This window comes from Myotis brandtii, unplaced genomic scaffold (assembly GCF_000412655.1).
Source record: "Myotis brandtii unplaced genomic scaffold, ASM41265v1 scaffold440, whole genome shotgun sequence".
NCBI classification, from domain to species: Eukaryota; Metazoa; Chordata; class Mammalia; order Chiroptera; family Vespertilionidae; genus Myotis; species Myotis brandtii.
In genome coordinates this window covers 4,909,713-4,927,606 of record NW_005366834.1, presented here as the reverse complement: position 1 = coordinate 4,927,606, position 17,894 = coordinate 4,909,713, and the positions used below count along the sequence as shown (strand labels likewise).

The 17,894-nt window shown below is 33.7% G+C and overlaps 2 protein-coding genes across 8 annotated transcripts in view; both read right to left on the bottom strand.

Annotated features, from left to right (window-relative positions):
* The window catches only part of CDH18 (cadherin 18, type 2), a 686,463-nt gene that overhangs the window by 71,863 nt on the left and 596,706 nt on the right, over positions 1-17,894 (bottom strand). For all 7 annotated transcript variants that reach the window (XM_014546326.1, XM_005874484.2, XM_014546327.1 and 4 more), the window contains one exon: positions 4,662-4,849. In XM_014546326.1, the coding sequence (XP_014401812.1) occupies positions 4,662-4,849 (188 nt within the window). The remainder of the gene's footprint in view (positions 1-4,661; positions 4,850-17,894) is intronic.
* On the bottom strand, positions 5,318-6,034 carry LOC102258633 (mitochondrial pyruvate carrier 1-like). The gene has a single exon (XM_014546331.1). The coding sequence runs from the start codon at positions 5,971-5,973 to the stop codon at positions 5,773-5,775; it is 201 nt and encodes a 66-aa protein (XP_014401817.1). The 5' UTR covers positions 5,974-6,034; the 3' UTR covers positions 5,318-5,772.

Sequence of the window (17,894 nt, the reverse complement as noted above, 5' to 3'; positions counted from 1 at the left end):
TCCTAGAAGTGGGATCACTGGGTCAAATGGGAGTTCCATTTTTAGTTTTTTGAGGAAACTCCATACTGTTCTCCACAGTGGCTGCACCAGTCTGCATTCCCACCAGCAGTGCATGAGTGTTCCTTTTTCTCCGCATCCTCTCCAGTACTTGTCGTTTGTTGATTTGTTGATGATAGCCATTCTGACAGGTGTGAAATGGTATCTCATTGTCATTTTGATTTGCATCTCTCAGATAATTAGTGATTTTTAGCATGTTTTCATATGTCTCTTGACCTTCCTTCTGTCTTCTTTCGGAAAGTATCTATTTAGGTCAGTTGCCCATTTTTTGATTGGGTTGTTTATCTTCCTTTTTTTTAAATGTGCTGAAAGGCTTAAATATCTTTGGAATAAATTGCTCTTTAAGATTTCATAGAATTTCTTTGTGTATGACTGAATCTGAAGAATTTGGAGGGGTAGTTCTTTCACAAGTTTCTCATTATCTTATATGAAATTAGTTTATATGTATTTTTTATGTCTTTGAAGTTGCTTTTTAGAAACTTTTACAAAAATATTCTTTACATGAAATTTATTTGTGTAAAATTAATAAAGTATTATGACACACTTTCTATTTTTATAGCTATTTATTTTCTATTATTCCTTCCATTATTTTTATTAAGATTAGTTAAAGCTTATTTATTGTTTTAGGTTTTGCTTTCTTTCCAAAATCTAAGGTTTTTGTATATAATATGTTTCTGATTTCTAACCTCATTAATGTCTTTATTTTTTCTTTTATTCTTTCTATTTTTAGTGATATCTTCTATTTATTTATTATTTTACTTCTGTCGTTAATATATTTAGGATTATGAATATACTCTCAGAAGTACTTATTCTGTATCTCATAGTTTCCATATACTTTTTTTTGCTAGAAATTTTGCAATTTTGTTGTACATTTTTATTTTTCTTTAATTTACATTTTATTAAAGAAAAGTTTGCTGTTGCCTGTTGTTGTGGTTAAGTTTCTAGGTTGAGGAATTTTGTTGTTTTCTGGGTCATTTTCATGAATTTTTAGTTATATTGTATCTAGAGAAGAACATTTTTGTCCATACTATTTTGGCACTTCTCTGTCAGAAGTTATTACAAACACAGTAATAGATTTCACTGAATTGAAATGGACTCTTCTCTCTTCAGCATCAGGCTGAGCAGGAGTATTACTTTCTAGATATTAGAACCTATTAAGAATAAAAATATCAGGTTGGCTGAGGTTTTTAATAGTAACATCCCTAATGAATATTCAGTTTTTGTAAATAGTTCATTAGAATTAGAAAACTATTTTTTTTCTTACAAAGTATGCTCATGGATTTGCCTATACGTATATTTATAATGTGTTGGGATGCCTTGCATATTGCTCTTTGTAGTTCATGGCCTCAAAACTTTACAATCCATGGCAAAGAACATTCTGATTCTTAGTCTGTCATGTAATGCCAGGCAAAGTAATGATGTCAAAAAATCAAATAAACACAATCCACTAAAAAAAGTGGTTATTTGGAATAGATATAGTATGGCTATAGTGAAACCCATTTTACTTTTCTCTTAAGATTAACTTGAGATTTTACAATATAATTTTAAAATTTACTATGTTTACTCATTGTCCATCTCAATGGATCATTTATTAAATGAAATCATATAATATAGAATATAATTTTTATATAATATAGAGTATAAAAATACAAGTACCTGGTTATAAAAATATTTAATAGCTATTATAGACAGGAATACATTTGTAGCATATATTCATGGAAATACTAATGCATTCACAGTAAATTAACCAGAATAAGGTCTTCCTACTTCTCAGACCTAGCAAATTTAAGAAAGAGATGGAATTGCCCTCTTTTATACCATAAGAAATAAGTGAAAAATAGAAAAGATAATCCAAAGAAGGATATTTGTGGCTGAAATATACCTGAAAATGTTGCACTACAAAGACAATACTTAAATTGAACTCTGAAAAACAAAATATTTTTTAACAAAGGAGGAAGGGGAAGTAGATTACCAAGACACATGAATGACAGCATGTTCTTGTGATACAATATAATACCACAGGATACTTCATTCTTTGTGTGCTTCCAGGTGAATTGGACAACATGCAACAAAGGAAGGCAGCTATATAACAGCATGATGTGGTCTGGAAACTATATTTAAAGGCTTGGTGCAAATGCAGGAAGAAGGGACGACAAGTAAAAAAGTAGATATTGAGGTATTATTGTAATTATTAGCCAGGCCAAACTTCAAGTGTATTTTGACCATATTTTATATATGTTTAATAACCACCTTGTAAAGTGCTTAAATAAGAAAACTGAAGGTTAAAAGACTTGATATAATGTCATCTATTGCTTTAATGACAGGACCAAAGTTATATTTCATCTGACAGTAAGAACATGTTTTCCATCACCCTTCATTGATATGGAGACAAATTCAAGATTTTTTGGTTTAAATCAGTAAGCATCTATATGCAATTAAATAGGTTTAAAAGGAAAAGTGATACTACAAACGATATTGTTGATATTCATTAAGAGCAAATAGGGTTGGAACCTTGAATTGAAAAAAAAAATGGAACAACTTTATAAAGAGTGCAAATTGGTATAAAAAGCCCAAGAAGAGATTTGGAGACAGACTGCTAAGAAGAAGCACATCCCTAGCTAGAGGTTGATGTCAGAGGAAAAAGTGCACCAACTTGCATTCATCCTTATCAATTTTCCCCCTTTCCGCCCAGTCAGGCTCCATTAAACAATGAATGAAAGTTATCAAACTGTATTTACAAGGTGCCATACCATGGACTGCTGAATTTAACTTGGCAATTTTCTGATGAAGAAATGATATGGACAGGAATGTGCAGAGCTTCTGCAAGCTGATTTATCGAGCACAGCTGATTTTGATCTTTGGGAAGATTAGCTGCTCTGCCTTGCTGGCTAACGTGAGCTGCTTTAGAGATTAAATAAGGAACAGACTTTGACAGACTTGTATCCATTTCTTGCCATCTGAATCAGTACCTCTTAAAGGTTAAAACCCACTGAGTTATATCGTTTAGGTTTTAAATCTCTATGCTTTACAACATAAAACATAGCAATAAAGTAACTCTGAGATTGATAATGCTAATCCGAAAGATATGATTATTTTACACAGACCAGTGATGACTACTGCTTTATAGGTACTTACACACTTTAAGTTCTACTTTGTAGGCCCCTGTGTAGCATTCAGAAAAAAACACACAAAAACTTAATCTTGAATTTTAAATCAATATAAAATTGTGATTACTAGAAGAATTAATGAGATTTTATATAGAGCAAATAGAAAAGTATACACAAAACAAAAACAGATAGACAGATGATAGATAGATAGATAGATAGATAGATAGATAGATAGATAGATAATTAAATTCACATTAATATCTACAATAGCACATGAGGGTGAAATTTCTCAGCCTGTGTTCTGAACATATTCTACTGCAGAATAATCTGGAGTGTTTGTTAAACATCTTGGTCAGTACATAGCTCAGTTGGTTGGAGCACTGTCCTGTACACCAAAAGATTGCAGGTTTGATTTCTGATCAGGGCAAATACCCAGGTTTTAGGTGCATATGTGAGGAAACTGATCAATGTTTCTCTCTCCTCCTCTCCCTTCTTTCTCTCTAAAGTCAATGAAAGAATATGTCCTCCAGTGAGGACTAAAAAAAATTTAAAAAGCCAATTCCTTGGCCCCACCCACTCCAGTCTTTCAGAATCAAAATATGCAATAATTAAAGTCCAGGGATCTGAACAAGTAGATTTTTAAGTTGAAGTCATTAAACATTTAAAGAATGAGATACACTTCACTAGGCGTTACATTTAAATTGATTTTTGTAATTTTATTAGCTCCACTTCTTTTTTATAAGGACCTGAGCCTTATGTACTCTTAAAAGCAAAAAGCAATTGATTCAATCCAATGACAAATCTTAAGAATAAAAAAGAATGGGGAATAAGGTTAATGGTTTCACCAAAGCTATTTTGATGGCTCCATGATCATCAAGTATAAACTTATATCCTAAGGAGTGTTGGGTAATGTGGTAAAGATTTTTACATTACTGTAGTTTAGGAAAGTCACTTAGTTACAACATAGAGTAATGATATTAATATAACTGACATTGATAAGAAATCTGTTATCATAGAACAGTGGTTCTCAACCTTGGCTGCACATTAGAATCACCTGGGAATCTTTTTTAAATCCTGATTACTGGGCCTCATCCTCCGGAAATTCTGTTGCTTTGTTATGGGGTGAGGCCACTACATTAGTAACAAAGAAACAGAATTTCCTGAGGATGAGGCCCAGAAATCAGGATTTTTAAAAGTTTCCCAGGTGATTCTAATGTGCAGCCAAGGTTGAGAACCACTGTCTTAGAACAAAGATGAGGGGGGACATTCCTGGTGTATTCAACATAATGTTTTCTCAACATACAAGATATAATTTCTAAAAGAGTATCCAAAGAGCCAGTCACAATGTTGCATAACTAAAATGTAATTACATTTTCAAGAGGAAATATTTTATCATCTTAATGACCTGACAATATGGATGATTCATACCCCTGCTAAATTTTCATTCATGGAAAAATGAGCCAGTTGCCTAAATCACTGACATGATATTCATTTTACCTTCTTTAAGGAAAGGATCCCTTCTCTGGTCTCTTTGTCAGTAGAGATGGAGAATATCCCGATACCGTCACCGTTAATGATGGAGTACGTCATGTCAGCGTTTGAGCCAGTGTCTGCATCATTTGCCTTGATTTTCCCAACGGCTGAACCAACTTGAGCTGACTCAGGAACATACAGCTGATAGTGCTCTGAAAAATATTTTATATTAAACATTTCAATGATAATAAATTTATTTTACAAGAAAATGCATTAAAATATTAAGAAAAATATTTAAATGGACATAAAATTAAGTTGTTTTCAAGTTTTAAATTTCAGTATACCACTTAGTAATGAAATACTAGACTTACACAAACTTTAACTTGTATGCAAAGTAGCCTACATATGAAGAATTTGTAGATATCTGAATTAAAATATTTTATCAACTCTACACCCATAAACAACAGAAAAAGAAATGAGGGAGGTCAAGTTTGCGTTTTTACGTTGAGCAAAACTGTAGTGCAATCTCCATTTCTGCTCCAGATAATATGTGAAATTTAAAGTGAAAACAGAAAAAAGAATATAGCCTACATGTGAATGTGATTTTTACTTTGATCAATCAACTTAAGTTGGTGAAAACTATGGCAAATAAATACAGTGTTTTTTTGTTTTTTTTTTTTAAATATTTAAGTCATTTATTGCCGTTAAGTCACAGCATTTCAGTATACACACTGCATGGAAACGGACACTTTTCAGACCCTGGGGTGAGATCTGAAGGGTGTAGCTGGGGTTGTCTCATGGTCATTACAGAACAAGGCAAGAGTTCTGAGCACTCGGGTCTGAGAGTCACAGGCTTTGTTCTCTTCCGTTGCGCGTTCAGTAAACTCTAACAGATAACAACACGGCCTCAGAGAAAGCATGGCTGGGAAGCAGGGAATGACTGCCTGTGAGGACTGGTTGGGGGAGGAGAGTAGTCAGTACTTGGGAGGCAGCCGGGGCGGGTCAGGGGCTCAGGGGCTCTCGCTGTGGGTGGAAATGGTTGGGTTAGTAAAACGGCACTCAGCGGGTCTTCCTCAGCAGGGCATCCTGGTGACTGAGCCAGAGGCCCAGGAGCAGGCAGCGCCTCCCTGCCCGGTCACGCTGCTGCCTTCTTATTCATGTTGGATTTGATGAGCCGCCCGCCCTGGATGAGCTGGGCCACCTTGTTGGTGGCCTGGCACACGAACAGGAGCCAGTAGCGAGGCTGCACCTTGTAGGCAAATCTCATGAACCTCAGAGAGTAACAGCAGAGGGCGAACATCATCCGCCCACTGATAATCTCCGGAGACTTTTTCATGTCATTGATGGCGGCGATGGGGAGACCCCAGTTGGCTACTGGGCCCCAGAAGTGCAAGCTGCCTGGGCTGCCGGCGCCATCTTGGCTGTCAGTTAATTTGCATATCTCCCTGATTAGCCAATGGGAAGGGTAGAGGTCGTACGCTAATTACCATGTTTCTCTTTTATTAGTGTAGATTTACCACGTATTTTTGGTCAGCTTCTAAAAATAATTTAAAGTAATTTTATAATAAAGTAAAAATAAAAAAGGAAATTGAATAGGGAGCCCAGAAGTAAATCCCTACATATAAAGCCAACTGATCTTTGATGAGGGTGCCAGCAGACAACAATATAGAAAGAATAATTTTTTCATCAAATGGTATTGGGAAAATAAGATATTCACATATAAAAAATAAAATTGGACCTTTGCCTTACATTATATGCAAAAATCATCTCAAAATGAATTAACAACTGAAAATGTAAATTCCTAGAAGAAAACATAGGGGGAAATCTTCTTGATATTGGTTGTAGCAACAATTTTTTGGCTATAACATCAAAAGCACAGGAAAACCAAAGCAAAAATAGATCAGAAGGACTACACCAAACTAAAATACTTCTGCACAGCAAAGGAGAGAATCAGCAAAATTAAAAAGACAACCTACACGATGGAACAAATATTTTAAAATCATTAATAAAATAACAGCTTAATATCCAGAAATTAAGGAACTTATACAACTCAACACTAAAAGAACAGTTTGATCAAAAATGGGGAGAGGAACTGAATAGATATTTTTCAAAAGAAGACATGAAAATATGTTCACCATCACTAATCATCAGAAAAATGCAAATCAAAATAACAATAAGATATCATCTCACATCTGCCAGAATGGTTATTACTAAAAAAGACAAATATAACAAATATTGGCGAGATCTGAAGAAAAGGAAATCCTTGTGCATTGTTTGTGGAAATGTAAGTTGGTTCAGCCACAACGCAAAACAGTATGGAGGTTTCTCAAAAAAGCAAAAATAGAACTACCACATAATCAGTAATCTCACTTTTGAGTATATCTGAAAGAATTGAAATTAAGACCTCACAGAGAAGTTGGTATTCCCATGTTCATTGCAGCAGTATTCACACTGGCCAAGATATAGAAATAACCCATATCCTCAATAGATAAAGGAATAAAGATAATGAAAAAGATTCTCTCTAATAAGATAAAAAATACAAAAATTTTGTAAAATACAGCCTCTGAGTGCTTATTATATAAGTCATAGAGGTAATATTCTAGCTAGAGAATTACAGGATTAATAGAAGTGGAAATTGAAAACAGAGACACTATGATAAATGTAAATGAACTCAATGAGTTTAAGATGTCTCTGATAACAAAGATTATTAAAATATAAAAATAGAACCTGCTAGGGAAGAAAGCATATTCTAAAGAGCTTAGCATGTGTTTAATGCTTAAACATTTGTGTTTAACATAAATATAATACCTTTGTAACCCTAAACACCAATATAATTCATTTATGCCCTAACACATTTTAGTATACTGTGCTTAACAATGGAAGAAAACACATAAAATTATCCTAAAATAACAAATTATATCAAACTTACTCTACATACTAATTCTAACAAAAACAACGTGCCAGTACTAACCGTGAAGGTATATAAATACTGTATAGAGTTACCCTTAAAAATTCTGACACCTGAGAAACAACAGTCCACAAATAATTAGGTATTACGATCTTTGAATTATAATGGTAATACATAAACTTTCATTTACCTGTTAATTTATGAGAATTAGAATTTTCTATGGGAGTGAAAAACACAGGGGAGAAACTTTATAGGGTATAATAAAAATGAATTTAGAAATCTTTGACTAAAAGCCTGAAGTTTTGCCATGGCCATTAATTCATTCACATAGAAAAAGTCAGCTTGCTATTCAGGAAAAAAAATGCACTTTTATCTAAATAAGATTAATAAAGGTCATAAATCATAGAATATTAATATACATGTTGAATAATCTTTTGCTTTTCCATAATATATTTACTCTATAATTACTCTCTGGGAAAAACAAACACACAAACAAAAAACAACACCCATCTAAATAATTTTATGCTACAGTTCAGTGAGCATTTCTTCTGTTGCCAAAAGAATCCTCAGAGTACGCTGAGTTCACAAGAAGGTTATGTAGCCTGGCCCGTGGAGCAGCTCAGTGGTTGAGCATTGACCCATGCACCATGAAGTTGCTGGTTCAATTCCCCATTAGGGCACATGTCCGGGCTGCAGGTTTGGAGTGGACAAGGGGTGCAATGGATGTTGATGTTTCTCTCTCATCAATGTTCCTATCTCTCCCTCTCCCTTCCTCTCATTCTAAAATCAATAGAAAAATATATTTTAAAAAGTTATATACTGTGCTATACCATCTTCAAGAGGGTTAACGTGAATTTAAAAAACCACATAGACAGACGGCAATTTCACACACACACACAAACATATATACCCATGCATATTGTTTATACAAGCATATATTATATGTATGTACTGTATAGTATCTCCACTTATGTATTTGCTTGAGACGGAGAAAAAGAGAAGTAGGCAAATAGAGAGACAAAGAGATCATTCATTCAATTTTCAGAAATACATTTTACAATTGGGTTTGTGAGAACAATTCTTAATTCTCCCTCTTGAAATTAATGATTAAGGTTTCCTTGTTCCCTCCCTTTTCTTAAAGCATTTACTAGAGAAAAGAGTTATTATTTTAACAGTTATCAATAATGGAAAGATATTATGAAGCAGTGAAGAATCACTGGAAAAGATCCTTTATAGTAAAATAAATTGTTCTTTTGTTGAAGGCTGAAAAAGATAACGATTTGATGTAAATTTATATGATACAAAGACCCCTCTCAAACCAACCAAAGTGTCCATATGTGCATCACTGTATATTGTAAGATGGGTATATATTTTTCAGAGAAGAAAAGTACAATTAGTCAGCTGATTTGCTCCATTTTCTGCATCCATAGTTAAGGTTTATTTTGGTGTTTTATAATAAACAAAAATCATCAGATGTGTTTAGTTTTAGATGGTGTTTTCATATTTAAATATAAAGTGATAACTGAGTCTGAGTTCTGAATCCTTTTTTTTAGTCATAAAAGTTCTCTTTCAAAATTTTTATTTTATTTTTTGTTTATAAAGGAAAGTTTACATTTCACAGTTTTCTTCTCTGATCACTCCACCTATAATATACTAACTTGCTTATTATATAGAGATTTTTCTCTACTTTCATTTTTCTTTCATTGTTTCTATATTATTATTTATTCTTTTGTTGTTTATTGCTTGCATGACTTGTGTTAATTATTTTCACTCCTCCTAATTTATTTCTATATAGTCTTTTCACATCATTATGTCTTTTTAAAAAATCATTTCAACACAAATGTATGTATGGCAGAAACTTCAATCTTTCTCTTTAATTTCTTTCCACCACCATATTCCATTGGTCAAACAAAGTCATTGGTCAAGCCCAAAGTTAAAGTAGCAGGGACATATACACCACCTACAGAAAAGCATGATAAGAGAGTGAAAGGACAAGCAATCCTGAATAAATGATACAGTTTGTTCACAGTCTACTTTCCTGTCACATATATTTGTCTGCTTCTCACAGGTAAAATTCACTACATGATGAGTGACATCCCAAATATCAAACCATGGCATCAGACTTGTTGTATAGGTGTACTCACACCACTACAGCCATAGGGAGCTATGACGTTTATTGGAAGACTTGATGTCAGTAGCAAGTACACATGCTCCCCTCAACTCTTGTTCCCCTGGATGCTACTTGTGCTTCATCGGGCTCCACAACAGGGTTCAGGCCAAGGTCTCCAGGAAGTGGCATCTCCTCAGACCACAAGGTGCTCCTGCTGTGGACACCAGCCAGGCTCGGCTGTGCCAGGAGGGAGGATGGGCTGGGGCAGGGACGAGTGGACAGAGTGCCCGGGGAGCCATGTGCCCTAGAGCAGTGGTCAGCAAACTGCGGCTCGCGAGCCACATGCAGCTCTTTGGCCCCTTGAGTTTGGCTCTTCCACAAAATACCACATGCGGGCGCGCACATACAGTACGATTGAAACTTCGTGGCCCATGCGCAGAAGTCGGTATTTTGTGGAAGAGCCACACTCAAGGGGCCAAAGAGCCGCATGTGGCTCGCGAGCCGCAGTTGCTGGCCACTGCTAAAGTAATGATATGACTGACATCAGCCAAATGGCAAGTTAGGAAGCTCCAAGCCCTCGATTCCCCGTGGAAACATGGAAAACACCAGAAACTGGCTGGACAAAGTTATAGGAGCTCTGGCAAAGCCAAAAGTTCGTAGCCACCAAGCAAATACTCCATTAAGAAAAAGTACTTTCCAAACTGTAAGGATCTGTGGTGTTTTTACTTGCTCTTGCCCCACCCTCTCCCCTAAACAGAGCTCTTGGTCTGCAGCAAGTACCAGATTAATTCTCAATTCTCTCTATGCAACGATAAACAAAGATGACAAACCTTTAACCAACTGACTGTCAATAAAATGAGAGACAAGTCAAATTACCAAAATCAGAACAACCTGGAGCCAGAACCACATATTTTGTAGAAAGAAAAACAATTGTAAGAAAATACTAAAAAATTTACATATATAGGAAACTGACAAGTTATTAGAAACACACGAACTATAAAAACTGAAATTAGAATAGCTATTATTTTTACAAAAGAAAATAAGTATTAATAAGCATGTAGAAAAATTGGAACACTTATGCATTGCCATTGGGAATGTAAAATAGTAAATTTTCTATGAAAACAGTATAGTGGTTCCTCAAAAAGTTAAACGTAAAATTATCATAGGATCCAGCAATCCTACTTCTGGCTATCCACACAAAAGCATTGAGCACAGTGACTTAAACATATATCTGTACACCAATATTCATAGCAGCATTGATGACAATATCCAAAAGACAGAATCATCCCAAATGGCCTTCAGTAGCAAATGGCTAAAGAAAATGCAATATAATATCCAACAGAATATTAAAAAGCTTTTAAAAGGAATTAAATTCTAATATACGGTATGAATAAAGCTGAAAATCATGCTAAATGAAGTAAAAAAGGGCAAATACTTTATGATTCTACTAATATGAAGTAAGTAGAACAGTAAAATTCAGAGACGGAAAGTTGAATAGCAGTTGCCAGTTACTGAGGGGAGGGGAAAATGTGGAGTTAGTGCTTAACGGGTACAAAGTTTCAGTTTTGCAAATGCAGAGAGTTCTAAAGATGGAAGGTAGTGACGACTGCACAGCATTGTAAAAACGTGAATCCCACTGAACTGAACAGTTAATGATGGTTAAAATGGTAAATTTTATGTTCTTTACATTTTATCACAGTAAAAGTTAAGTAAAATCAAGATTTGAGCAACTGGTATTTGAATCTTTATTCAGCACGGAAAAAATTGGGATACCACAAATGCTGGGAATCCATAATGATGGGGAGAATCTAATAAAAATGAGAAATATATTTTACAAAAATATATAAATTGTCTTCAATATGTTAACCTTGCTCTGATTCTCTGAATGGAAAACTAAAATATGAAGGTGAAATGGGTATTATTTAGTTTTAAACAAATTATTTGTAGTATATTAGTATTTTTCCTTTAGTTTGAATATACATGAATGATTTCTGTTATAGTCTACCTCATTAGGAAGTTTTAAAGATATCTTTAAATAGTGCTAAAATTACCTATTTTGGTTTTATACTATGTAATTGTACACAGCATAAAGATACAAATACAATTATTTCATATTTTTGTTTCTGACTGTGCTATAATTTTATTTGCTAGATGTGATCCTTTTCACATAATTTCTTAGAAGGCATCATAAAATGTTAATGATTAGGTGAAGTACATTAAAGAAAGGAAGATGGTGGGAATAATAAAAAGGCATTTTGCTCAATGAAGCTTGTCCCTTTTAACACACATTTTCCCCAGGATAGAATTGATTCTAATTGCTTTTTAAAAGACCTGTATCCTTGCTTCAGTGACTTTGCCAGGTAAGCAAATAAATTATTCCCTAAGATTAACCCAAGCCACTGCCGTCAAAACCTTTAATTAATCTGATCATCACATTCATTGTGACTAATTAATATTTTTCTTACATGAATAGTATTTATATGAGAAAGTGACCAGTTGAATATAAAATATGTATTTATAGATGATTCTGGGAGAAAGTTGATTGGCATATAAATGGTTAGATACCATAATATCTGAATTATCTAGGTTGCCTGACATTAACAAGATTACCCAGAAGGTTTCTAAATCTCTCTTTTAAATTGTTTTATGCAGATAGTTTACAGTGGAAATGCTGCTTTCAACTTAGGAAAAGGACACACAAGCAATAAGGAATTTCCCTGCATCTAAGAAACTTCTATTAAATTTTAATCATTAAGCGTTATATTAAGGTCGGCCTGCAATGTTTTAATACATGAATAAAGCATATTACTAATACTATAGCTATTTGAATGCCACACATTAAAACACAATAGTCCAGTATGAGAATCTTCACTGCACTCTGAAATAATATATTTAAAATTCTTTAACCTAACACATTCTGTGTTATGATGTGTCAATAATAGCAAAGCTGATTATCCTATGAAAAGTTATTGTTCTCTTCAAAGTGAAGATACAGTGTGTCACTTTTGAACATTCTCTCACTTTAAATACTTTTTACTGATTTCAGAGAGGAAGTGAGAGGGTGAGAGAGATAGAAACATTATTGATGAGAAAGAATCATTGATGGGGTGCCTCCTGTATGTTCCCTACTGGGAACTGAGTCCACAACCTGGAAATCATCAAACCATGACCTCCTGGTTCATAGATTGACACTCAACCACTGAGCCGCACTAGCTGGGCAAATATTCTCTCACTTTTAATGATATGCATGACTCATAAAAAGCTAAAAGATGGTAAATTTATAAATTCTAATTGAAAATAATTCCTATTTTTTTCAGCATTCTGTGGAAAATTGATTCATAAAACCTAACTAGAAACAATCAAAGCACTTCAAATAAATTTCTGCTTATGACCATAAACATAAATAACTATACAAAAGAGAGTAAATAAAGGAAAAAAATGATAATTCTGCTGTAGCATACAGCCAAATAAATTTTAAACAAAGAGTAAAATGGTTGACATGTTATGACTGGTAAGTTTCTAAACAGGCAACCTGAAATGATTTAACAAATATTTAACTTTAATATCAGAAGCATGTTTCTTCAGACCAAGTGGGAACCAAGCACAAAATAAAAAGGCAACTTACTGAATGGGAGAAAGTATTTGCAAGTCATTGATTTGATAAGGGGTTAATCACCAAACATATAAAGAACTCATACAACTCAATCACAATAAAAAAATCCAAAACAATTTATTAACCCTTTGAGTGCCAACCGATATCCTAGGAACTATGTTAAAATTGCCAAGGCATTTTGAGTTAAGGTTTTTAATTTTTTTTTCCCCTCATAAAGAGTGAACTACTAGCATCTAATAGTGACACTGCAGGAGGAGCATGATAGCGCTCCCGGCACTCTAGGGGTTAAAAAAATGGGCAGAAGACCTAAATAGACATTTTTTTCTGAGAGAATACTATTCAACCATAAAAAATAATGAAATCTTGCCATTTGCAATTACCTAGATAGACCCGGAAGGTATTATGCTAAGTGAAATACGTCAAAAAGAGAAAGACAAATGCTGTATACTCTCTCTGATATGTGAAATCTAAAACAAAACACCAACCTCATAGATACAGAGAAGAGACTGGTATTTGTCAGAGATGAGATGGGAGAAGGGTAGATAAATGGGTGAAGGAGGTAAAAGATAACACAATTTTATAACTTGAAATAAAAAATTACAATAGTTTAAAAATCATCAATTATGACATCCGGCTATGGATTAGTATTTATGTATATTTTGCTCCCTATGTTTTTAACTTCCTCATTATTCCAGGTCATTCTCTTCACTGATGCCAATGTGCTTTCTCTAAAATATTCTTCCACATTTAAAAAACTTGTAAAAATTGTAACCCTAGATTATAATAGAAGAAAACAACAACAAACACAAAGTGGCTTAAAGAAACTTTTAAAAATAAGAACAATATAGTTTGAAAGTAAAATGATGGGAACATCCAAATATTAACTGGGGAAAAAGAGTAAATAGCCTGGTATCGCTATATTAATATCAGAAAAATTGGACTTTCAAGAATGAACCATTATTAAAGTTAAAGAGAAAGGTTTCACACAAAAAATTTCAATCTGTGAAAGATATCATTTACTAATTCTGTGTGTATGAGGATAAATAGAAAATTCTAGTATTATAGTGGGAAACACTAACATATATCTCTCAGTAGCTGACAAACAAAAATAATGTGTGGATATAGAAAATTGGACTAGCATATGGATGAGCTTGAACTAATTTACAAACAGAAAAGTAACCATGCAGCTGAAGAATGTACTTTTTAAAAGTATATAGAGACAATTATCTAAATAAATCACATGCTGATGTTAAAGAAATCCTTACAAGTTTCAAAATAATATGCCTGTAGCCATAATAAAATCAACTGGATGCCATTTTTAAAAGCACACTACAGATCAAAGAAGAAGCTTTTTGTGTGTTTCTTTGAATACCTCCTTCAAGTAAAATACTGGTGTTCAATGTATTATATACATTTAGATTTGTTTTTATGAAAATGTATGTAATAAAACTATGGTTCTTCCTCTGAAATATTTGCTATCGCAATATCACAACAATGTCAATATCTTCATCAATTATATTTTCTTTTTCATGAACATTAAAACTTACCCAAATCAGTTAAACATCTGTAATTTTTAGTATTATGGGAAATACTGCCATCTATTGAACTTTCAGGACTTGATCCTCCCACTATTACATTGCACTATAGTAACTCCAGTCCTAAGTGGGCTTCAGTTGTTGGATGACTTATAGTTTTGCAGTCATTTCCAGTTATTGGGAAGTTTTGTTAGATAATCAAGTCTCATTGTGATTATTTGACATGTGTTATTCTTCTTTCCCAACTTATTTATTTACTCTTCAAGGGCAAGTCTCAGAAACACATATCCTTCCATTTATGGTACAGAAAGTTTGCTTTATAAACTTTTGTGTAAGGTAATGACTTTTACATGCATATTTAGTTTATACAGATTAATAGTTGTCAGTGATTATTTTTTTGGCCTAGTAGTAAATTAAGCAACAACTACAATATAATTCTAACATAGCTAAAACCAGAAAGGAAACAAGAATCTTAAGGAGTAGAATAGATTTCTTTCAATAAAAGGACTAATATTGAGGAATTTTACATCACAAGGTGTTCTCTGAGGAGAACTGGGCATCCATTTGTACTTTTTAAGGGTTCAAGCCATAGATGGTCTGGTTTCTTCTCATTCACTGAGTCTTACAAGCTGCTACCTTTTCTAACACTCTCCTGCCCACAAGTAGGCATTACTTAGGATTGAGCAGAGGCTGATCTCTTAGGTGAGCATGGCTTTTCTCCCTCCTGGACCTTTGTTCGCCTTGTATCCTAGGACACTGAGTTTGCAACTCTGTAGAATTAACTTAGTTATTAGTCTAATTCATTCTTGCTCTCAAACACTTACTCAAAGCCTATCTACTTGAAATGAAAATATAGTGCTTAGTGGCTCAATGATTAGAGTGTTGGCCTGCACACCAAAAAGTTGCAGGTTTGATTCCCAGTCAAGAGCACATAGGTGGGTGGCAGGTTGGATCCTGACCCTGGTAGGGATGCATGCAGGAGGCAACCAATCAATGCAATCAATGTATCTTTCTCATCTCTCTCCTCTCTCTCTCTCTCTCTCTCTCTCTCTCTCTCTCTCCAGCTCCACCACTCCCCTACATTCTCTCTTTGAAAATAAATGGAAAAAAATATCCTTGGGTGAGAATTAACAAAAAAATAAAATACAGAGCTAGCTTTAAATTAATATAAGATATAACAAGCTGACTCACCTTCTCAGGCCATGATAGGTCAGCAAATGAAAGATAAAGAATAAGAACACAGTAAGGTAATATTTTTGCAGTTCTGTATGCTGGATGTTTATACTAGAACTGATCACATAATGGTGTAAGAAAGACGGCTCTCTCAGATAGGAAAAGAGAGAAGGAAGTTAGGAGAACTAAAAATATCATGTCTTAAGAGAAACAATGAGACCATTGGCTCCATTTGGTAACTGGATGTGATCTTTATATAGGTTGAAATATAAATGGATTTGTGTTTTGTGGTGCTTCATGAATATCAGTCCTCATATACATCATTTCTTTCTCCCAAGAGTTTACAAAGTTTCCCATATGTAAGCAGCCATTTGATGAGTTTAATGCAATGGGTAAATAAAAAATAGTTTACTGCAAGCTACTCTTGTCAGGGTGACACTAAATCATTCTGAAAGCAGCAGTATGTTCGAGCAACATGAGTGCAAAACAAAATATCTTTTAAACAAGTCAGCGTAGGTACTGGCTCTGTTTCAAACTAAGTGCATCTTGCAGTGTGGCAGGGGTGACATCTGTCAGTCATTCTGCACAGGCTGTTACTAAGGACAGGTAGATCCCATTACATATAATGAGTTCACTCAGAGAGTACACATTTATTGTCTCCTTGTCAGGTAAAATTATTGTTTTCACCATAAATGGGTGCTTCCAACAACAAAACTGTTATTAATCTATCATAAGCCCATAAATAGTTTTCTATATTCATCACTATTACAATTTTTCTGTTGAATTCTAAAATCAATTTTAATGGACTTGTAAATTTAAAAATATATATTATAGAGAGAAAAAGGAAGAGAGAGAAATGGAGATGCTATTCTATATTCATCACTATTACAATTTTTCTGTTGAATTCTAAAATCAATTTTAATGGACTTGCAAATTTAAAAAAAAGATTATAGAGAGAAATGGAGATGCTATATTTATTGTCTAAAGTTTTACATATGTCTCCTTTTCCCTTGCTTGACCCCCTCCCCCAGCCATTTCCACCCCGGATTTTTCTCTTGATTAAAATCTATGATATTAATATACATCTTAATGCCCTATTGTGTAGAACTGGATTTATTTTATTTTATTTTTTTATTTCGTTATTGTCTAAAGTTTTAGATATGTCTCCTTTTCCCCACTTGACCCCCTCCCCCAGCCATTTCCACTCTGGATTTTTCTCTTGATTAAAATCTATGATATTAATACACATCTTAACAATAGTCATGGTATAATCTGCCTGAAAATAAGGTATACAAGTTAGAATTGTGAATTATATTAAATGTTGTATTTAGTTGAGTTTAGCATTATTACTCATTATCTTTTAAAAATATTTGAAATTCAGTTTTCTAATCCTGTGAAATAATAGCACTTGTGTGAAAGTGATGTATGTGTATATGCATATTGCATGGACTAAATGATAAACTAAATATAAAAGTACACTGTACTTTGTAAAATGATTTAAATTTAATTATATTTTATATTTAATGTAATATAACCCTATCTATGATTTATAATTTTCTTTCAGACATACTTTCTTCACAGGGCAAAGGCCAGTGAACCAGGTCACATAATCTTAACTCTAGAACCAATATTTTAAAGTGGTTTTGTCTAACTGTGACCTTGAGTTGTATATATTCTAACAATGGTAGTTTGACAGAGTATTTAAATTTGACCCAGTCACTCAGTAGTAATCATTTTTCAAGGGCTGGGCACTGACCTGAACACTTAAGTTTACAAAGACAATTCAAGCATTATTCTTACTTAGATGCATACTAGGTGGGGAGATATGCACCTATAGAAATAAAGATAACATGAAAGGACATGGGAAAGTGCTATGTAATAGGAAATTAAGAATATAAACTCTGCTGATTCTGCAACA